The sequence below is a fragment of the Brachyhypopomus gauderio genome, chromosome 5 (genome assembly GCF_052324685.1).
Source record: "Brachyhypopomus gauderio isolate BG-103 chromosome 5, BGAUD_0.2, whole genome shotgun sequence".
In the NCBI taxonomy this organism is placed as follows: Eukaryota; Metazoa; Chordata; class Actinopteri; order Gymnotiformes; family Hypopomidae; genus Brachyhypopomus; species Brachyhypopomus gauderio.
Genome location: NC_135215.1, coordinates 5,214,004 through 5,237,086, shown reverse-complemented (window position 1 = coordinate 5,237,086; position 23,083 = coordinate 5,214,004). Strand labels below are relative to the sequence as shown.

The following is a 23,083-nucleotide window of genomic DNA, read 5'->3' as shown; positions in this document are numbered from 1 at the left end:
ATTTGCACCCAGGAGGGTTGGTGTGAGCCTATGTGAATGTTTATGTATGTGCCCTGATGTGTGGTCTCTGGAGTGGCCAGGCCACGGCGTATCCGATCAGTGAATTGACACCTCCGAGTCATTTATCAAATCAACTTCTTTTGAAAGGTCAACAATGTCCTTTCCTCTGACCCGTCCCTTCCCTGGGGCAGAGTGTGTGCCTGTGTGTGTGTGTGTGCCTGTGTGTGTGTGTGTGTGTGCGCATGCGTGTGTAACACAGGCTGCATACATGATGAGAAAGCTCGTGAGCCTAATGAGTGCTTGTCTTGGGTCTTTTTTATTCCTGCCTTGCGTCTGCACTGGCCGGTACAGTACTGTGTGCTGCGGTTGATGTTCGGGGCTCCAGAACTATGTTGTATCTGTTTTCTTAATCATGTCAACAGTTTTTCCTGGGATCACTATGGGAGCTAACTTTTACACCATCGGCCAATCATAATACTACTAAAAGGCAGAAAAACGGCCATATGTCACAGTGGTCTGCATAAATGCTATTCCCGTGGCTCTTTCCACGGGTCCGTGGTCTAAAATGCCTTGCTTATGCCTTGTTTTTGCCCTGATGTTAAAGTTCACTGGGTTTGTTCTGGGTTTGTTGTGATGAACACTAGTTGTCAAAGCATCCATATGGCTTGAGATCAGTAGACCACACTGAACGCCAACACCCACCATTTGTGTTTGGTTTTATGAGGAAATGACTCAGCCAGTGGTGGAGTTGGTAGGGCTGGTTGAGGATTGGTGAGCCTATGTTGACTCATGATTGGTGTCTCTGACTGATTAACTACTACGATTTTAGGTGCATATGCTGAGTTAAATCACTTTAGTCAGTATAGTTCATACGAATGAGCAGGAACTGACGTCCTGAAAAGGAACTTATACAAGATGAATACCAAAAAGTCATAACAAATTATGAGTTCAACTGATCACATTTTTTATTGTGTTCTGTAAACATCCTGACAAGCTTCAGCTGTGCCAAATGAGTGGTCTTTGAGTTTAACAAGCAAACGCCAACAATCTTTGGTGAACACAGTGTTTGCATGGGTACTCTGTGTGTATGCTTTGGAAATTATTAAAGCACAGGACATGTAGCAATACATGTATATACAGAACTTCAAAAGTGTATTTTTTCGCATTTTGTATACCCCTGCTCAGTGTTAAATATCAGAGAGCATTTGTTACACATGGTATGTCATGCCCTGAAGGCACATGGCCTTAGAATAGCACAATGGCTCTCAGAGGGACTTGGAAACAAAACATAACCCTCTTTGAGTTGAAACAAGACTGAAACATAGCACTGATTCAGTCAGATATTAATAGCTCCTAATGACACAATGACACCTACATTTCCAGTATACTTCCAGCATAAGCTTTAATGTTACAGATTAACCATTTGTGTGCCATCTGATTCAACTTGGATTTGTCTGTGGCTATCAGTCAGTAGGTGTGTGATCCACATATGACAAATGGCTCGTGTGTGTGTGTGTGTGTGTGTGTGTGTGTGTGTGTGAGAATGATGGACAGTGTCACAAAGAGCACACTCTCTGCATGCTCACACCGTTGAACAATGTCAATCTAACAGTGTGATCTTGCATTATAGCACAAATTAATAGTTTAATATTAACATTAGTCAAGGATACACATAATCCATTTTCCCCTCAGCAAAAAAAGTATTAATGTCTTTCTATTACATACCATCTTTATATACGCAATGTGTATAAAATATATACTCTAAATCACCACTAGAGATGTGTACAAAAAAGGTTGGTGTCATTATTAGCACCCCTGAAATGTTTGAGCTCTTGTTGTTTGCCAAATACAGCACTTATATAAATGTAATGTGGTGATTTTAAAAACACCAACAGGACTGCAGACATAACTTTGTAGGAACTCTGCATTATCTCCAGATCCTTTTAGATTCCTGGCTTATCATGTTTGTGAATGCAGTTGTGTGCTATTCAGTAAACCCATACCTCCAGAAGACCCCTTATTGAGGCTCATTAAGTCCATGTCCACCTCCCAGTGTCATTACATTTCCTTGAAAGGCTCCATGATGGGAAACGTAATGCTCAAACACCTTGATTTAGCACCTTGTAGTATTGGGATCTACCTTGAGATTTCTGGCAGCAGTGCTGAGAGTGACTGTGTTCTGCTTGGTTTCATCTTTCAGCAAAGAGGACTTGTCTGTTTGGGGCTCGATATTCTTATGCAAATAACACTCATCACCACTGCACACGCAGGTAAATCACCCCAGCTGGACTTCATGGGTTTGTTGTTTTTACTTCCAGGCCAGTGTAATAAGCTTTAGATCTTTCATCTTCAACGGAGGAAACCTACAGTGTTAAACTGTCCCCAGCCATCACTGCATATACCAGTATCCATGTGACCAGAGTGGGTTTGTGGAAGATGAATCTGCTTTTCTGTAGTCTTTGTCCCTCAAAAGACCTTTTCCTTTGAATCCTCCGATGGACACGCACAAAAGTGAAGTAGGTGCTGTTTAAGGCTTGCACATCAATGCAGAAAGGCAGCGAGGGTGAAATATAAGGGGTTTGCACAGAGTAATTTGAGCAGGTTTGAGGCAAGAGAGACATTTCAACCACATGACCCACCAGAGTTTTTACAGAGCAGGATCTGCTATTCCTGCTGAAAAGGCCTGAAAAGCATAATTATGTGTGATTAGAGAGAGAGGGAGAAGAAAACGTTACAGAGAGCTAATATGTTACCATGGATATAGCCAAGTAAACGAGTCCTTGCTTCCCTTCTATTGGCCCAAAGTGTCTGCATTATTCTGTGACACATGCACTCCTAACATCTTCACCAAGGTACATGTGTTTAGTCTGTGGATTGATGTTTGGGACAAAAACACATGACACTTGCTGGACGTCCTGATTACTTGCAGATTTTCACTGCTGAGCTTTTTATAGCAGCCTTTGAGAAGCTATTAACATCCACAGCATGTTTTTCGGAGTGAAAATAAAGCAATTTGGGGTTAAAAACGCTCATGCACTTCTGTTCTGAATATGGTCTAAGCATATTTCATTAAGGGAGGCTAACCAAGGTTGCACTCACGCAAGTGGATGCTTTACTTTCCTTCAACTGAAGTCCTGTGGTCTAATGATGCAGAATCATAGACCTAATGTTACAACATCAAAGACGTCCGAGGAAGTGCTCTGGCAGATACTATGAAGGGCAGTGGAAACCCTTTATGACTGTTGTCTTTGAGTGCTGTCAGAGGGCTTCTGGGTGAATGAATCTACTGTATGCCCAGACACATCAGGGAAAATCAGGATCTTTGAGAGGAGAGGGACATTTGCTCCTGCGAGATGAAACATGAGCTGACTGAACCACATTTTATGTTTGTGACATCTGGAATTATATCGTTTTGCCAGGAACTTGGGCTTTGCAGTTCAATTGATTTGCCTTGGTGTGTGTTTGTGTGTGTCTGTGTGTGCTTATTCAATTTTAATATATCTTTTTTGTAAATGGACCACTATTTTATTGTTTTTTCCCCTCATGAATATGCAGCAAAATTCCTGTGCTGAAAAGAATGTCCATCTGGACAGGGTAAGAGGTAATTCAACACTGGAGTTTTTGCTGTGTTGATTAGATTTTCCTTTATTGTCCATCTTATTAAAATTTAATATTATATCATAGCTTCTACTTAAACAGAAGTTAATAAATAGGTAACCACATATATACAGTAGAGGTGTATTCAACTAAGGATTTTCATAGTCGAATCTGATTAGACAGATTTTCCCTTTAGTCGACTAATAGTCGAATCAGGGTTTATTTTCTAGAGCCTCTTAAATGGGATCCCGTTCTCATTCAAGACTTTTTTCCACTACAAAGTAAAAACCTAAAACACTCGGATAAATGAATAAACATGGTAGGTTGGCTTTATTCAGCTTTTATTTATTTATTTATTTTTTAATGAAACCTTAGAGAACATTAACAAAAAAAGTCACCGTCAGTGCGCAGTGCGCATATCGAACTGTCAGACAGGCACTGTGCAAAATGTAAAAAATATTTTAAATAAAATATGCCTGCCTGAAAATATAAAAACAATTTGCCACACCAGAGCAAAAAAAATTATAAGTAAAGGTTCAAGTAATGGGGTCTAAAAAGCAAACAACAACAAAAAATGTTTATAGGCCTACTTGCCGAGATGTACCGCGACAAGACGAGACAACACGAATGAAACGACATACGGCTGAACTGTTTTTTTTTTTTTTTTTCGCCTTACGCATTTTAAATGGTATGCCATGTTGGTTGTTGTCGTGTGAAATGAAAGACGTTGATGACATAACTTTTTTTTGTTTTATTCATCTTTATCTTTTTCAAAATACTCCCACACTTTTGAAGTTTTTTTTAGTAGCCATTATAATCTCGGCAGATGCTGTCTATCCTGTAGCGTGTTCAGCTCCGCTCATTTGGATTGTGCAACTGCAGAGTGTGATTTATTAATGTTTAGTAAGGAAGATGCCTATTGTTAATGCGCACACATCGGGGTATAGGGGTATAGTTGACTATAGTCGAATCAGCGACAATTGCAGGTCACCCCTAATATACAAGTACGTTTTGGGTAAAGATAATGATTTAAAACCACTGACTTAAAACCACTGATGATGACTCAAAAAACAGAATAGTGTATTAAGAATATGAGGAAACTGTTCTATATGAATGCCCATTAGCTTTTAAAATGTTCTTTTTTTTTGTGCAAAAGAGATTTTAAAATGGCTCCAATCATGTAAAAAAAATTGGCAGCTGTACTGAACTGCTATTATAATCAACCTTAAAAAGAGTTGACAATGAGTACTTGCATACAACTTTAACCTGACTCGGTCCCCCACCGCACCATTAATCAGTAGATGTCATCTCTGTAGCCAGACACAGATGGATGAGCATGTGAGAGAATTGTATTTTTAGGGCTTTGTCCATTCGTTACAGGCCAGCGGTATGTGATGTAGGGAGAAGTAGGTCTTAGATAAGACTAAGCCATGGATAACCTTTGGCTGGCCTTCCCTCCCTGCAGTGCCAGTCTTTAGTGGCATTACCACACTGTAACATTGTCTCATTGGTCATGATGTAACTGTTGGCAATTGAAGACTCCCACTGTCATAACTGTCTGGAATTATATTCTCCCATGCGTCAGTCATGCTGTTGAAGGCCAGCAGCAGGTACAGTGTGCACAGAGTTTAATACCAAACAAAAATCTGAGCCTTGATGGCACTTTGGGTAAAATCTCCATCTTACTTGACTGGTAAAAAAAAAAAAAAAACACATGAATACATATATATATTCAAAATTGCTCCAGCTCTCTCAGCAAAGTCTGAGTCTGGCTGCTGAGCTTCCTGTGGCTGGAGTGTTTGTGGAAGCGAATGGTGATGGCCCCTGGTGGGTTCTCCTGTACCTCCTGACACTTCAAGAGCTGCAGAGTTGCTCCATCAGATTTTATTTCTACTACATTGCACTTAAACGTGACCATAATGAGCTGGCTTTGTCCTGGTGTTGCATTGCACCACAGAGCTGCTAACATGGTTTTTAAAACAGCCCCAGTAGGGCGAAACTTGTACCCCATGGGCCTGAAATTACACACACTTACACAGGTGTTTTTCTTCTTTCAGTCTCTATTGTGTATCGTCTCAGGGAACCTGTGCTCTTTCTCTTTCTCTCCTTGTCTCCATTTTCTGTCTAGATGGAGGGAACAAAAAGTCTAGTCCATTTTCTTGTCTTTACCTTCTCTGCCTGCCGGTGTGTCTGATTGAAGGCAGGGCAGGGTGTCTGGACTGATGACAGGCTTGGTGCCTTGGTGGACATTTTGAATGACAGTGATGAACTGCCCCCCAGAGCTGTGATCTGAATCGGAGAGTGAGTCTCCGTCACGGTGTCCTCCATGCTGTGCTTAGAGCACTTTGGACTGACAGGCTAATCACGCGTAATCAGGGACCCTGGTGTGCTTGCAGCCCAGATCATCCGTTAACCGAAAATGACAGGGATTCAGAACAGGCTGAACTAAGACAGTGGCAGGCTCTCACACCCCGATTAAAGAAGTGCTGACTGCTTATCACATCCATCCTACAAAAGCGCACAGGATAAAGAACTATATGCCTATAATTGATGATGGCAAGTATTTGCTTTCATTTACAGCAACCACTGTAATTTTTAAAAGTCTGAATCAGGCTTGTAATGTAATGTTTCATAAACACAATGATGAATTATTCCTTGCCAGCTACTTCAGCATAGGACAAGTTAGCATGCGCTGAAAACACAAGCAGGCAGTGAATAAAATGTTTATTTCATCGTTTGCTTTGGCGCATAATTTTAATGCTTTACATAATCCTTATCATGGACAGCAGGAGACATTTTTCATTTTAGACATCAAACTTTGGCAAGGAAAATGAAATAACTTTAGCTGTTGGTGAAGCAAAATTCTCTGATCAAAACTCAGTCTCAGATGTTTGGCAGTTATTACACAGCAGATGCATACCTTTGAGCCCTTCTATGAAGTTAGTACTGTGTATGAAGCAAGGAATTTATTGACACAGACTCCACACTGACAAAAGCATTATTAGTACAGTGTTAGTGATCTGGAACAGTGCAGTGCAGTATGGTTGGATTAAAGTGCACGTTCAGTATTACAGGCACGTTTACATCCTCTTTTTATCTGTTATGCTATACTGTGCATGGACTCAGATAGGCAGCACACTGACATGGCCAGAGCCGCCTGCAGCATAGCGAAAGCGTTTAGCTTCGCTTCTATGGAGAGGCTTTCAAAATTACTGGAAATGTCAGAAGTTGAGGCCCAGTTGCTTTATGATTCCAGTAGAGAGTCATTAAGCTTCTGGTCAATCACCGACCTGGAACCGAGCAGGCAAGGGAAGTGTCCAGTCCCGTGTCTGCTCATATGTGTGTGTGGTGCAAGCCTTAGATATGGGTCAGTCAGTGATCCTAGAGAGGATGGCTAGTCACCACAGGCCTACACACTCAGACTGCTTCAACGCATCCAGTTACATATAAGCTTGTATCAGCAGTTTTATTTTCTTTTTGGTAGTATGCTGTGTGTGTCTATTTAAAAGGTAACAGGGTCATATTAATATGCCTACAAATCACTAAACGTTCGATACAAACATTTTTTCCAAGACGAAATGCTCCACAGTATAGCTAACATATGAACGCTATATTCAACTCTGGCTAAAGCCTATCATTATGTTAATTATATGCTGTGTTTTTAAGAAGAGTTTGGCTGTTTTGCATGTCTGGATTGTTCATGTCGATTTGGCAGCAATAGAAACCATGTCTGGGACATTTTTCATCCCTGTCCAGAAGATTCCGGATCTGGATTCATTTCCCCTTGTGTGTGTGTGTGTGTGTGTGTGTTGGTGTGTGTGTGCATGCGCACGCATGCATTTCCATTTGATAATGTCACAAGGAAGGTTTGGTCTGACCAGGATTTACTAAAACCTTAAAATACACAGATGTCTTAAAATCCACTGACCCTAAATAAAGTGCCTTGGTATCCACAGTGCTCTCATCACAGTGTGCTATTTATGGGCCATGGATGGGGCCCAACAAGTAGAGAGGGATGGGACCAACCTGTGTATTTAACAGGCGGAGTTGTGACATCTCCAAGACAGTGAGGACCTGCTTTATCTGAACCGTCGTTTATCTGGCAGAGTGAAGCAGGGCTGAAGGAGGCTGCGTTGTCTAAACGGCCCATTGATGCTAATGATAGTTGTGGTGATGCTGTTTGAAACAAACCATTCTCATTAAAGGAGTTCATATCAGCTCTAAGGTGCTGTTTCCATTGGTCCTGTCTCTTATCCTTCACCTTAGGGGATCTCTGGGTGTTTCATAACCTAAATGTTTTTTTTTTCTTTTAATAATAAACTTTATTTGTTTCTATTTTTAAACATTTACATTTATTTTTTCCTTTAATGTAATGAGCTGAAGAGAAGCATCTGTGATCGTTTCTTACTAGTGTATTAATGGGCTTTGTACATTGGTAGAAAACGAATCTCAAGTACGGATCGACTTGAAACGCCATGCTGAAAGTCTCATGGAAGACAAATCTCAAGACTATTTTCTGTCCTGGCTCCGAGATGGTGGGACTGTCTTCCACTAGATACTTGGACTGCAGAGTCTCTTACCGTCTTTAAACATAAACTGAAGACTTACCTGAGCACTAACACTGCAGACTGCACTTGTTGTCCTTGTCCTTCTGTATATAAGTTTTAATTCCTGTTGTTTAAGTTTGAGCTTAGGTTTATATGGAATACTAGGTAATGCCATTGATTCTTGTATTTTAGTTGTAGTCTGACTCAAGGGTATCTTGAATTTTGACCTATCTATGCTACTATCTAGGATGCATTCTGTGAGCAGATACAAATCACTTTGTAAGTCGCTCTGGATAAGAGCATCTGCTGAATGTCCTAAATGTACAAAGTAAACGCTGTAAAGGAGCACATTAGACTTCCCACTCTTTTACTGGCAATGTTAGTAGAACGAGGTGGTCCTTCACATGTAATGCACAGCTCTTTACAGTGTGACACTTTGTTTAGACCCCTGCCCATGATTAGACGTAATGCACTGGCAAATTATCTTTATTCATTCACACACCATATAAAGTGCAGGCTTTGGCTGTTGATGTATGTGTGTGTCTGGTCGAGAAGGCTGTGGCTTGCTTTGCTACCCCAGCAAACAAGACCTCATTTTACTGCATCTCATTTTCTTCTCTAATTTGTAGCTCCTTTGGCTTTCTCAGTTCATATTCCTTTCTTTCTTTGAGCTCCCCACACCCCTCCAAATCCACTCATCTCTTCCTAAATGGAGATCTCCATTCAGACTCCCTCAGACATTTTGGACATTTTAATTTTTTTATTTTTATTTCTTGCCTTGGCAAGCGCTTGTCTGCTGTGGTGTCGGCGTGCAGGAAAGGTGGCACTGTGACAGGCATCTTTATTGAGGGGAGTAGAAAGGCTTTGCGATTGGTCGGCAATAAAAATGGCCTGTGTATTTGTCTTCCCCCTTGCTGTCCTTTGTTCTGTGAATTCCCTGGTTTCCTCGTCGATATCGGCAGAGCAGAGATGCAGTGCTTGGGAAGAATAGAGAGCTGGCTTTGGCCATCATGATATAAAGAGAAAGTCGGTCACAGGGAATGTGTGTAATTATCTCAAATAATGCTTTTCTGAGGAGCGTTCCAGACGGTTGCTCCCACCTTATCTATCTGTAGGTACCCTAATAAGTAGAACTGATAAGCTCAGTTTGCTGTTTTATTCTCATGCCTGATATCTTCCCCTGTCTGTCTATTATCTATCAGTCCAAGCCCAGTAGGTTCACTGCGCTACAAGGAAAGGGAGGGGTACAGATCAGTGCACCTTTAGTATTCACATGTGGCATTAAAGGGTTATTGTATTCTCTGCTCTTAGACTCATTTTGATTCAAGGATGGTGATGGTGAGAAATGGCATCATCTCTCCCCTCTCTGCCCCCCATCTCTCCCCCATCTTTCCCCCATCACTGCCACATCTCTCCCCTACTCTGCTGATCACACACCACATGCGTTAGACAGTGACGCCTAACAGCGTATTTCCTACTGGAACAAATGGCAGATGAATGCTACATTACACGATTGCTAATTCGAACCATTTCAGAATTGGACGTTGGACAAACCTTGAAAATATGGATGAGTGTGTCTTTATGTGAATGAGCGTGTGGCTGTTAGTCGACAAGGAACGAACGAGGCTGACGGCGGATAGTGGACACATCTGGTCACATGCAGCAACCGCCAAGTGAAAATCGCACTAAAAGCATTCATAGAAAGTCAAGATGTGGGGATGAAAAACGGAAGGAAGACGTAGCTGCCATGAAGTCGTTTCATGCAGTGATGATCAAGATCGCCACTCCTTCTCCTTGTGTCCCATTCGTTGTCTTTCCATCCCGTGTTCCTCTTTTGTTGTCCCTTTGGAGTCTGGTTTTTAATGGCTAGTCTGGGCCGGGCAGGTCGGACGCCGACGGGGTTCCTGCACGAGCGTGCCGTTCCTCATTAGGAAGTCTGCACACCACGGCACGCACAGGCCCGCCTCCCTGTGCTTCCCGCCAACGTGTGCCGTCTCTCTTGGGGGCCCGGGACTGCCGTGGTCTGCCTTTAGCAGGTGGGAGCTTTGTAGGTCACCAGCCCACCGTTGTCCTCCTGAGAGGAGGGGTGGAGGCGGGGGGGATGGTGAGGGAGAGACAGCCAGAAGAATAGGGCGGGAAAATGAGAGGCAAGGCAGACCAAGACCAGAGCAGCAGGCGGCAAATTCAGCTTTAGGGCAGCATTTTCTGATGCGGACCTAATTAAAAGCATGGTCAATAGAAGTCCTGTGTCCAGTAACATCAGTTCGATGAACGTCTTAAAGGCAACAGCAGTTAATGGGAAGAGAAAGTATAACAGGATGCATAAAACACTCTTGGAAATGCTCGCTGCTATGGTGATGCTCACAGGACAAAACACAATGTGTCAGATTTTAATCAAAAGGCAGGACCCCAATTTATCATTCCTGAGCAGATGACACAGGAACGTGTTAATTTACTGCTTACTCCAGTAGAAGACACTACCAGACACTACATGGCCAGACAATAGAATGCCTCAGAGTACTTAAACAGATCTATAGTATTGAATATGACCATGATTTTTCAATTCACTGCTCTTTAATGTTCAATTTAACTTTGAATTTGTGGTGTCCTTCTGGGAGGCCTTTAAAATCGTATAAAAGACAACAATAAAAAAAAATAAAATCCCCCAAAAACTAGTTAGGAACAACATCCTGGCCCATTCTATTAAGTATATCTCATTGAGTTTAGCGATGCACACATTTGAGCTATTCACAGTGTAATCTCCATGTGCATCGTATTAAAGCACCTCGTAGCATAGCGGGGGAAAGCTTACAGCACGGGCCTTTCCAGACATACATCCCCACCGAGGGTCTCGGAGTCACCCAGGCAAGCCCCACTGAGCGCTGGCTTGGAAGAGGAGAGTAAGGTGAGGCTTGTCTGTGCTCTTTAAATCCTTCATTACAATTTATTGCTGAAAGTGTGGAATGATTTTCATAGTCCCTGTCTCTAAGATATGAAATGTTAACTTTGGAATGTTATCTCCCTCACTGCTCTTCATAGGTAAATGTGCACAGCTGTGTCCCCATGCACAGTTTTATATAATGATTTATGTTTTTTTTCCATACTAGGCCCTATGCTTACAGTATGATGATGAATGATCATAAAACCGATATTTATTAATAGTATATGTGCAATAAGTGTTTTCTTCTGCACTGGGATATGTGTGCCTTTATACATCTTATAAACTTAAATTGTTTAAATCCTAATATCAGCATTACTTCCCATTCTAATGCATCCAATCTGACCTGATTCAAATATACATTTTATGCTTAAACAGTATATGATCTCCAGGCTTTAGAACCTATAGCAGACTCTTTCCTTATATTGCCTTGCTGATTTCTCTGACTGACAAGAGCCCATCCCTTTGCTAAAGCATTGATTTACTTTCACTTCATTCCTCTCTGTGGCTAACCTTGCCACTGGCACAGTTATTGATATCATCCATCATTGGTGGATGGGCCTACTTCGTTCAGTGACCGTGTTCAGCCTCTTGGGGTTGGGTGCAGATGGCTGAAACACAATCGATTACAGATGAGAGAGCTCTTGAAGCCATCAATGAGGAGATATACTCTATCAGAGATCATTAGATTGTCTTTGTCCCTCCACTAGATCAGTAGAAGATACCTCTAGCCCTTCTGAGTTTGTATATCCCTGTTGGAGTTTTCACTCCTACTCCGTAACGCTGTGGTCAGTAGAATAGGTTACAGGCAACTTTAGAGTAAAAGTGAATGGAAAAGATTGTATGTGATATTCTCAGAAATCACCTGATCAGTGAATGGAAAGCTGCCATTGTCCTCTGATCAACAACAGATAACAAACTAACGCCACAAAATGAATAAACTTTTACATGTTTTTCTTTGCATTGAACCTGTGGAAATAGTGTCTGCTCTGCCATCAACAAACTTGGATGAACGTGAGAGTGCCGTGGGGCAACAGCACCATGGGGCAACACCACCAACATTAAAATCCAAGCCCTTGTCTGGGTCCCAAACATGACACAAACAGCTGGGTCATTTAAGACATTTTATGTTTTCGTAGTGAAATTTTGTAAACAACATGGAATTTGACAGGTAGCCAGTGAAGTATGGTCAAACCTTCTGTTTCGCATAAGGACTCTAGGTGTGGCATTCTGGATTAATTACAACAATAAACAACTGGAGTTGTAATGTTGTAGTGTATTTGGACAGGTCAGAATTTTCTCACTGAATTGTTTTTGTGTGTGTGTCTGGTTCATTCATTCATGTGTGTGTGGGTGTGTGTGTGTGTTTTTCACGCCTTGGCTTAGTTGTTAATCAGGAAGTGTGCTTTATAAGTAGATGAAAGAGACCAAGTTTGACAGTGGGAGGCAGGCATTTCCCCACATGGCCCCAGCCTGCTAGCTCCTTTGAAGTAAAAGAGGAAAGAAAAAAAAGCTACCGGAAGACATTTGTCTGCTCTGATTGGCTGTTGGGGGAGAGAGACAGTGGCCAGTCACTGTGCTCATGAATGGACTATAGGGAGTCGTGCGGTGCTAATGAGGAACCCACTGCAGTTCAGCCCCATTGCCAGTGGAAGCTCCAGCATCTGGCTAGCTGCACTTGGAGGCTTTGATCATTCGTGCGAGTTTGTTTTAGCCTTCATTGAAAACACAGCCCTGTAAGTGCTTCCTTTAGGATATGCAATATGTGCTAAGGTCGTTCAGACGTATATCAGAAGTCTACAAAGTCCAGTTGGCTTAAATCCTGGGAGCCTTTGGAGAAAAAGGAAATTGCCAAAACCTTGTACTACATGTCTTTTACTGGGATGATGGGGCATAATAAGAAGACACCAGATGCTGTGTATTTTAACATGTGGGTTGACGTTCTCATCGTCCATTATGGTGGGTGCACCATAAATGACACAGCAGGGGATGCTTCAAGGCAGTCCTTCCAATTGTAGGGAGCCATACGCACAGCACATTAATATTTCTCCCCACTCAAGCAGACCTAATTTAACTCGCCAGGTAATTATCCGGACCTTCGGGCACAGAGTCGAGTGTTTTACAGCAGACGGACGCACGTGAAGGTGCGGGGAACAGCTCACTTCACACGTGGCTTCCTGTCCCACTTAATCTTCGAAGCTGACCTGCACAGTTTCACTTTTGAGCTGTCCGTCCGAATTCAAAATTGTCTAGAACTAGCATTTCCCAAATATCTGTAGCCCCAAATGTGTTCTACTCATTTACTAATTATCAGCTTCCCCAATGACGGGATTAGGTTTGCTAAGGCCTTTGCTTTGTGCAAATGATCCAGAGCAGCACTCTGTTGGTGCAGCTGAGCCAGTGCAGTCAGTGGTTGGGATACATGACCTGCCCAACCTTTTAGATGAGTTCACAGTGACTCTCTGATGAGCCAGAGACCTACTCTGTGGCCTTTGGCTCCATCCTGGCACTGCTGTTCCTCTGTTTACACGCATTGTATAATTTTTGGCTTGGTGGGAAATCCAGCTTCATAAACAATTCCTGACTTTGTGTGTAAATATTTCAACTGAGCAGAGAGGCACTTGGATGCCTGATTACTTAATGTGCTTTCACACAGAGTTTTCTCCATTTTGCATTATATTTAAGGAGACACTGCAGACGTACTGCACCATTGCTGTGAAGAATTCGGTAAAGGATCCATTTCAGTTTCATAGCATTGAATCCTTTGTGTCTTGCCATATTTAATTTAATTTCAAATACTTCATTATTAATGAATTAACTACCATATTTCACATATTAACTAATTTACAATTAACACATTTGTTTAAGTGGATAGGGTGGTTAACTTTCATAGTTGAAATGCAGGGCGAAGAGAGTGACCTATGATGCATACCAACTCGAGATAAATGGAGTGATTGGTCTTTAGGACTCATGTAATTAATTTTTTTGGCAAGCAGAAAGATGGGAGGAGTCTCCTCTGAAAACATGGCACATTCCAGAATTCCCCAGTGCCCAGATGTTTGGGCCTGGCATGTACGTAGCACCTTCATTAATCTTTTGTCCCATGTCCAAATATTCTTTATCATCCCATGCTGACACACCGAGAAAACAACCAGAAATGTTGTTGCTGAAAGAAATAATAACCTTACAAACTGCGTGCACATTTCACATAGAACTAGGAAGTCTGACTGAGAAAATTCAACATAAATCTGTTAAAGCATCACAGTTTTTCGTGAGCCTGGTGAATGTTTGTATTATTTATGATTGTGATATTTAGAGTGCCAACTGCAGGAAGTCTGCTGCTAGTGCTTTCACGTCACGTCTCACGTTTCCTATTCTTTGCACGTGTGAATAATTTCAGGCTGGTATTAAACACAATTGGTGCAGTTTGGATATTCTATTAAATAGTCATAGGGGCGTATGTGTGATTTTTCGATAGGTTTCAAATGGTTTGTTTAATTTTGATTTGCTTTGTCTTACAGTGAATGTGTGTCGTGAGATTTGGTGTAAAGGCACACATGCACGCATACGCAGTACAGCTGACTTATAATGCTCACCGGAGCACAGCTGAGGATTCTGACCTCGATCGAGGTTGGCTCTCCTCCACAGCCACACATCAGGGAGCGCAGAGCTCAGAGCCTTGCCCTCCAGCGCTGGAAAAAACAACAGCTGCCGCCCAGAGATCGGCAACCTGCACCCAAAACACACAAACGATTCACACACCGCTTTCATTTAGCCTTTAGTCCATCATCGTAAATCAAAGATGTCATGGTGTAATGTGTGATTGTTTAAAATGAACTTTTGATTATGAACATCCCTTTTAAAATTAATATTCAGTCTGTATAGATGCTCCGCCACTAGCTCAGTAAGGAGACATCACTGAATCCCAGCAGAAGAAAGCTGTTAGTACATATGAAGATGTAAGGCTTAAGCACCAGTCCCATGAGAGGATCTGGGTGTGTGGGTTCAGACCTACCAGGCAGGTCTTCCAGTGAACAACATTAACTCTCTGAAACACTTTTTAGCCCTTATATTTAACTTCACTGTGAAATCGTGGAAAAAAAAATTACAATGATTTGCACCGTGTGTCATGTTAAAAAAATACTGCTGTGCAGTGTATATATTACTAGATACTTGTTTTTTGAAACATCACTGCTAAATCTCTTCAGGAAACATAGCACACGATAAAGGTGGAAGAGAAACGAAAGAAGGATTTAATGATAAACCTGAGGTTTGCCAATAATTTGTAAGCCATAATCTCTTCAGTGTTCTTCCCACATGTATTGAGTTTGAACCCCAGTAGTGACTGAGTCTGCTTATTCTACAACGTGACATTAGTTTACACTGGCACGGTTTATCTCTGCACGCAGCACGAAAGTAGAGACATACACCGGCTCGGTCGAGCTTAAATATTTTGGAAAGACTCGAGTGTTGGGTGTCACAACAGGACATTAAGCAATGCCTCCGCTTTCAGACTGGTGACCTGATGAGTGTCTGTAATCCTACACAGAACGCATGGAGGATAACCTGTGACACATGCAGCACCTGCTCTGTTTCTGACGCACGGGCGGCGAGGACCTGATGCGAACTAGTAACACGATGCACTTTAAAGACTAGTAATTAATGATTTCTTGGGTCAGATTAGGTGTGACTTGGTATCACTTAGTTGTTGTGAACATGTTCTAGGTTATAGGTTCATGTTGAGGTCTTGAGTACTAATGCCAGTGGTAAGCTCTAGAGCAGGGGTGCCCATTATTACGTCGATCACGATCTACCGGTCGATCGCGAAGGAAGTGTGGGTCGATCGCGAAGGAAGTGTGGGTAGATCGCAAAGGGAGTGTGGGTAGATCGCATAACATTAAAAACTAGTGGATGAATGACAGGCTATCGCCCATCTGCACTGATGGTTGTATATAGATTGACATACATGGTAGCCAATCTGACGTCTAGGATTTGACACACACGCCCCACCCCTCAACGATCGACAAACCCCGCTAAAAAATAAATAGGTATATCTTTTGGACTTGGTCATCTTATAAGTAGCTCGCAAGCTGAAAACTTGTGGGCACCCCTGTTCTAGAGAAAAATGATGTGTCTTGTAGTGTAAGCTAAATCTCTTTTCAGGAACTTCAGTGTAAGCTAATGGGAATACTACATAAAGAAACACTATCCCCACCTCCTGGCATTGAACATTTACACAGTGTTACTTCTACTGTTTTTTTTAGCATTTGTATGTTTCAACATTTAGATTTTTTTCAGTGTAAATTGAAAATGCATTGTTTCTGGCCTTGGAGGAGTTGGAGCGGAACAGTCGAGCCGAGCAGGGTGTGTGTTGGAGTTTCCGCGCTCTGTCGGAGCAGGTGGTGTTCGGCTAGCGCACTGGTCGGTGTCCTCGGGTCCCAGGCCGTAGCGTGCGGACAGACACAGACCTCCAGATTTCCCAGCATTGTGTTTCCTGTCTGCTGAAAACAAAGCATGGCGTTCTCAGGCTCCGACTCCGTAGAGAGACGTGTGTGTGTGTGTGTGAGAGAGGAAATTGCACCACGCCTGGTCCATACCACTCTAGCTGCAGCACAGAATACCTCACATCATTGTATACACTGCATATGCGTGTGTGTTGATGTGTTGCCTAATGCTTACAATTAAAAAGCAGTTTTGAGCTGTTGTGCAGGATTGTCCCTGGTTCAGAACTAATCTCTATATACAGCAAATTTAACCTAAGTCAGTTGTGCATTTAGCAGTGTTAGTTTTTTGGGCTAGGTTTCTTTCTCTGTCCATCTTACCCTATGGAATTTATGTCAATTTAAATATGCAAATAGGCTCCCCTCCCACATCATTGCTGATCACAAATGAAAAGAATACATTAAACTAGTGAATATGTTAAACTGGTGAATACATTAACGGAGCGCAGGCATTGTCCTGTTGTCGGGCCATGACAGTAGCTTAGCGATGGGGCTATTTAACTCCGCGGAGGAGAAGGCTCACTCTGCAACAGATGCCTGGAGAGCAAAGCCCAAACGTTTGCCTGTGTGGAAAGCTGTGAGACGCATGGCCGTATGGCACTGTGGTACTTTGCCATACATCTGACATCTGTGTTATGGCCACACTTCTCAGTAGCATTTGGCTCATTCTTGTGTAGGTGCTACCTTTGTGAGTGTGAATCTATATTCATATTCTTTCATTAATAAGGGTTTTAAGTAGAGGTGTTTTATTAATTGCTTTACTAAATGGATTGCAATATTAACACAGTGGTCTCACATTCCTCCTCCTTCCTTCGTGACTGCGATGCAGAGGAAGTCCTGTGTTGGCCTTTGATCAGCTCATGCTCTGGGCTTAAGAATGTCTGTTCTGTTGACCACATCAAACAGCATGACCAGTAACCACAACCTTAAACTGTTTTTACCTGAGGGAAAACCTGCTGTGTGTGTGTGTGTGTGTGTGTGTGTGTGTGTGTGTGTGTGTGTGTGTGTGTGTGTGTCTGGCCCTTTTAAAAAGTGATGGCTGGTCTTGAGGGTGACCCTTTTTGTCTGAACTGTCTAATGAAGTGTTCAGGTGTCACAAGCTCTGACATAAATCCATTGATTCTAACATAGTCCTCAGTGACCTCAAGCTCCAATATAAACCCATCACTCCTCACACAGTTCACAAAAACCACAAGCCAACGCAAACTAGAGATTGCTAGAATCCATAAGGGTGACATAATTAGCTGTATCACTAATACTGTGTACTAGATATGCTTTACAGGCAAATGAATGTAGTGGTAACTGTTTGTTGAAGATGTGAGGTTGTAAAGTTGTTGGCTGTGTGAAGCTCTCATCTGGAACTGATCACACAGGCCTTGGAGTGCTGTTTTAGACAGTCCCTTCCTTCTCTTCTGCCTAACTATGTGTTAATGATGTGACATGGGAACTCTTCTCCACCTGATGCTTTGTCTGTGTGTGTGTGTGTGTGTGTGTGTGTGTGTGTGTGTGTGCGCACTTGTGTGCATTATAGTGTACATGTGCTCGTGTGGTAAGAGTTGGATTGAGCTGAAATGATTGGAACATAAATTGTGTGTGAATGTGTTTTGTGAGACTTTGCCTTTTATTGAATGACATCCAGCACTATGTACTGTGTCAGTATACAACTCATCAAAGAATCACTATCTCTGTCTTTTCCCCCCACCTCCTCTAACCTTGCCCTCCCTGTCTAAGCCGGGCCATCAAAACCAACCAGGACCTCCTGCCTGAGACGCCTTGGACGAACATCCTGTACAATGACTTCTGGGGCACCCTCCTCACGCACAGCGGCAGTCACAAGTCCTTCCGTCCCCTCTGCACGCTGTCTTTCCGCCTCAACTACGCCCTGGGCGGCCTGGAGCCCTGGGGCTACCACCTGCTCAACGTGGGCCTGCACTGCTGTGTCACCTCCCTCTTCACTACGCTCTGTCGCCCCCTACTGGGCAACGGCCCATGGAGCCTGCTGGCGGGACTCCTCTTCGCTTCCCACCCCATCCACACCGAGGCGGTGGCGGGGCTGGTGGGTCGAGCAGATGTGGGCGCCGGCCTGTGCTTCCTCCTCTCTCTGCTCTGCTACACCCGTCACTGCCAGCTCCGCCCTGCCGCTGGGCGTTCTCATCGGGCCAGGTGGAGGGCGTGGGCGTGGCTTGCCGGCAGCCTGTTTGCCGCGGCAGCAGCCATGTTGTGGAAGGAGCAGGGCATGATGGCCCTGGCCGTGTCGGCCGTCTACGACGTCTGCGTGGTCCATCGCATGCGCATGCAGCAGGTGCTTCTGCTCTTCTTTAAGGTGAGTGAAGTTCTTCGAGACTTGGCAAGGGCCCCACTTGTGCAGATCTACTGACGTGCCCTTCAACGCTGAGGCTCCTCAAGGCTCTACACTCGGGTCCTTTGGCTGCGCTTGTGTGGCGAGTAGTATTAGAAGTACAGGCTGGACTGGCTGTATTTCAGAATGTAGGACCTAATGATACAAGATAAAAAGGATTAGCAGTACATTGCAATACTGGTAAAGGTCACCCGGCCCGTATTTGGTAAACGCGTCGTGTTACACTGGCTGTGGTTTGCAGCATGCATGTTTTTTCCCGGTTACTATGTCTGGGGACTCTAAACCAACAAGCAGCATGAAGGTCTCCGTTGAGGTAAACCAGTTTACCAGTTTGCCCTTCGCTGTCTTACTTCCAGAGATGACTGAGTGTGTGGGTGTGTGTGTCTGTGTGTGTGTGTGTGTGTGTGTGTGTGTGTGCTTGTAATGTTTTTTGTGCATCCAATTTCCTCTTTCCCTCCCTTGGGGATGACTTGGTCAGTACTAGGTAGATGCACTGCCTTTTATATCTACTTTGAAGAGTGCGCGTGTGCGCGCGTGTGTGTGTGTTTGTGCGTGTGCGCATGTGTGTTTGTTTTTCATTAGGCGTGTAATTTGAAAAACGTTTGGTGTGTATCCACAGCTGGGCAGTCAGAGAATGAGCAGTGCTCTGGTTTTTCTCCCTCTCCTCACTGGCTAAACGCAGAGGGAATACACTCATGTGCAGCTCCAACTCCTGCTCCCCAAACAAACCAAAGAGCATTGTTTACATTTGAGCTTCTTCCACTTACACTCATCACTCTTATTCAGGGCCCTCATAGCAGCTATGTTTAAATATTATATATAAAGGTCACATATAGAGAAGATATAGTAGACATGTTCTCTTCCAGATGTTAAAACAGCCTAAGAGACAACAGTCATTTCTCCATGAGTAAATTAACTGTAGCAAAACGTATGATAATGAAATACAGCACAACTGTTTTATTTTCTCTGATAACCTCTGGGCTCACTTGGAGTACTGCCCCAGCCGGCCAGTTCGGCCCCTTCCCCCGGGGCTTATGTGCTGAGTTTAAACCCGGTGATTTGGCAGGGGCTTCCACCCTGTTCCACTCAATGGGCTCAGACACTCTGACCAGGCCAAGCTTTGCATACACATGCCAACCCAGCGTTCAGTGCCAACACATATGGAGGTTCTATCATGCCCGCTGTACCCATCTCCTCCCATGTGCCCGTGTGTGCAGTAGACCTGAGGTCCGCGCTACAGCTTATAGCACAAACCATCCGAGAGACGTCTGAGATTAGAGCTTTCCGTGCAGGCTGGACAGTATGGGAACACAAACATAGGAGGAAGGAGAGCACAGAGGAAGGGAAAACATGCCCTCACTTCCTCTCTCTTTCTCTCACTCTTTTTTCTCTCTTTCTCTCCGTCTCCCTCTTTCTCCGTTTGCGCTGTTGATCATGCTGTTTGACCTTTTCAGAATTAAATCCAAGTTAAATCCTAAATCCCATGGGATTATTGGTAATGGCTTTTTGAACAATATGGGGCAATAGCAAATGCCATCTTTACTATCACAGGAGTGATTCATTAATATTCCACATGCTTCTAGGGGCCATTAATATGAGACCTGCTTTCAGCTGATCAGAGCGAATCTAAACCAGTGCGCAGATGTTGACTGGTTTGAATGCACAAGCATGTGGTGTGGACAGAGGGCAATTCTTCATCCCATCAGCCATCTAATAGGATTGCAGTGAGATAAGGTTTAGGCTAACTGGATCAAATGCATTCTGCAGTCTTTGAATGAACACTAACATGTGTACTGCTGCAGTATAGTGAGGTCAGCAGTGTTCTCTACTCCTCTTATATTTATCAGAAAGCAAAATAAAGAAAACTGAATGAGTCTGCTTAGGTTTTATTACACAGTGGCTTAAACTATACCTACCGTATTTGTCTGAGTGATGATTGGTTGAGGTGATTGGCGTAGATTAGGGCAGATCAGTAGTGGATGGCATGATTGATGATTTGCCAGTAACCTGGGATGGGGCACTCAGCTGTGAAACAGGTCGACTCCCTGTGCTTTTGTCGATAGCAGAGCTGTCCAGTACAGGTTATGAGCTGTGTGTGTGAGAGATGTAGGTTGGGTTGCCAAGTCATTTACCTCAACTTGTAATTTCAAGGTTTAAATCCGAATCAGTGTTTATGAGGATACTCCTTGGGTATCCCACAGTAGATGATGCTATTGTACTATTAAATTGTCTGTAAACCCCCTTCAATATTACTGTAATACATTAAATAGACCCGGTATACAACTCAAAAAATTGAAACAAATGGCGAATATATAGTATATCTTCAAAATTTTTCCCTCACATTGAGCAGCATTTCTGGGTAGTTTCAGACCCAAAGTACCGATGAGATGAGCTCTCCAACTAGGCTATAGTATGGATTTATTTCAATTGATTTTAGTCTATTCAGCAGAACAGTGAAGCATTTGTATCTCTCAAATTCTATTGAACAGTTTCACTTAAATGCCTTGAGCAGTTTGCCTTCAAGTGTTACTGACCCACACACAGGCCAGCGTATATAGATGGGGACCTTGTGGTTAAGTGGATGGTAAGGTTCTGTTGTAGCTTTGAGCATATTATGTGTGGAGAGGGGATCGATGTGCATGGTCTATCGTTTCCTCTGCCTTGTGCTTTATTTCACTAATCTGCACTTGTTCAAATCACCATTAGCTTCATCCCCAAGAGCGTCTTGCCTCAGCAGAGAGACAAGAAAAGAATCCAAAGATATTCGTAATTGGGCTCTTTCAAACAGTCACTAACATAAAACCAGGCTCGTGCTGACGTGTTTCAGGTGATCAAATTCTTGCCAAATTGTAATCAGTGTGAGGCTAAGTTCTAAGACCTTGGACAGGACTGAATGGACATGGCTTTGGAAAGTGATTTTAGGTTATTTTTGAAAATTGTATATATTTTATTTGATGAAGGAGAAATAATTGGAATAAAAATGAATGTGCTAAATTGATTAGAGAATTTTGCAGACCAAACCAAAACAAATTCCTGCTGTTCCTGTGTGCGTGTGTGTGTGACCTGCTCACATTGGCATAACATTGAGCCTTTTGCTTTGCTCAAAGCTATCAATCTAGAAGACTCAGAAGTGAGGCAAAGAGGCAAATGTGAAGGCTACAGAGAAGAGGTTTGGAACAAAATCTGCCCTCCCCTGACATCCCTGAGTCCTGGTACAGGATGGAACAGGATGCAAGACGTGCGAGACGTGTGTTTTGAATGGATCCTCCTGCAGTCGGGTGTGAGCTGTGTGATTAAAGTGACCAAGGGAGGAACTTGGAGGCAGTGCCTAGCCACGCCCCTCACTTGTGAAGAGCTTCACTGCCCTGTGATCTTATGAGCTTTGTGTGACTGATCCTGCATGTCAGCTTATGGACAGGAATAAGAGAGAATGTTGTTCACAATATAAGGGAGATTGTTGTTCGCAAAGGTCTCTCTGTAGTGTCCTGGACTTGATTGTTTGCAATTGTGAATTATGTTTGTGCTCTTACTGATCTTACTGATTTGTGTGTGTGTGCTTGTGTGCATGTGTATATGGGCCCCAGGGACAGAAATCTCAAGCCAAGGTGTGAGAATTTGATCCTCTGAGTCTATAGCATCAAAGAAACAGCAAAATGGGTTTGTTTGTAATGTCTATATCTTTTCATTTGGATGATGTTTTGGATAATGAAAAGACATAAAAAATAACACATGATAATAAAAATAACAGTCCAGTGGTTACGCATAAAAGCAGCTTTTATTTTTGCTTAGGGTTTTGTTGGGCTAAAGGAAATGCTGAAGGAGTTGTGGGTGGTTTCATCTTACCAGAGTAAACAATCAGAGGGCAACGGTCAGACGGGAAGAAGCTCCTATTGGGAATTTAGCCATAAAGTGCTTAAATGCTAGGTTAGGAAACAAAAGCACTGCCAAGCCTGTTTAAATCGATATGTCCTCAGAAGACCACAAAATGTTTCAGTGTTATAAAAAGATCAAGTTCCAGGGCACAGAAATTCTTTGCTGTTTGTTATGCTAGTTTGATAGTTTGCTAGTTTGAACAGCAGGGTGAATCACGCTTTTGTGTTAAACAAATGTGTTTATTTTAAAATACAACATGTTTTCTTAA

General features: G+C 43.0%; 1 protein-coding gene across 2 annotated transcripts in view; it reads left to right on the top strand.

Annotated features, from left to right (window-relative positions):
• Positions 1–23,083, top strand: part of tmtc2a (transmembrane O-mannosyltransferase targeting cadherins 2a) — a 34,626-nt gene that overhangs the window by 1,561 nt on the left and 9,982 nt on the right. Inside the window, exon 2 of one of the 2 annotated variants that reach the window (XM_077005126.1) lies at positions 18,315–18,906. The exons of the other annotated variant lie outside the window; for it this stretch is intronic. Coding sequence (XP_076861241.1) covers positions 18,315–18,906 — 592 coding nt within the window. The remainder of the gene's footprint in view (positions 1–18,314; positions 18,907–23,083) is intronic. 2 annotated transcript variants of the gene reach the window in all.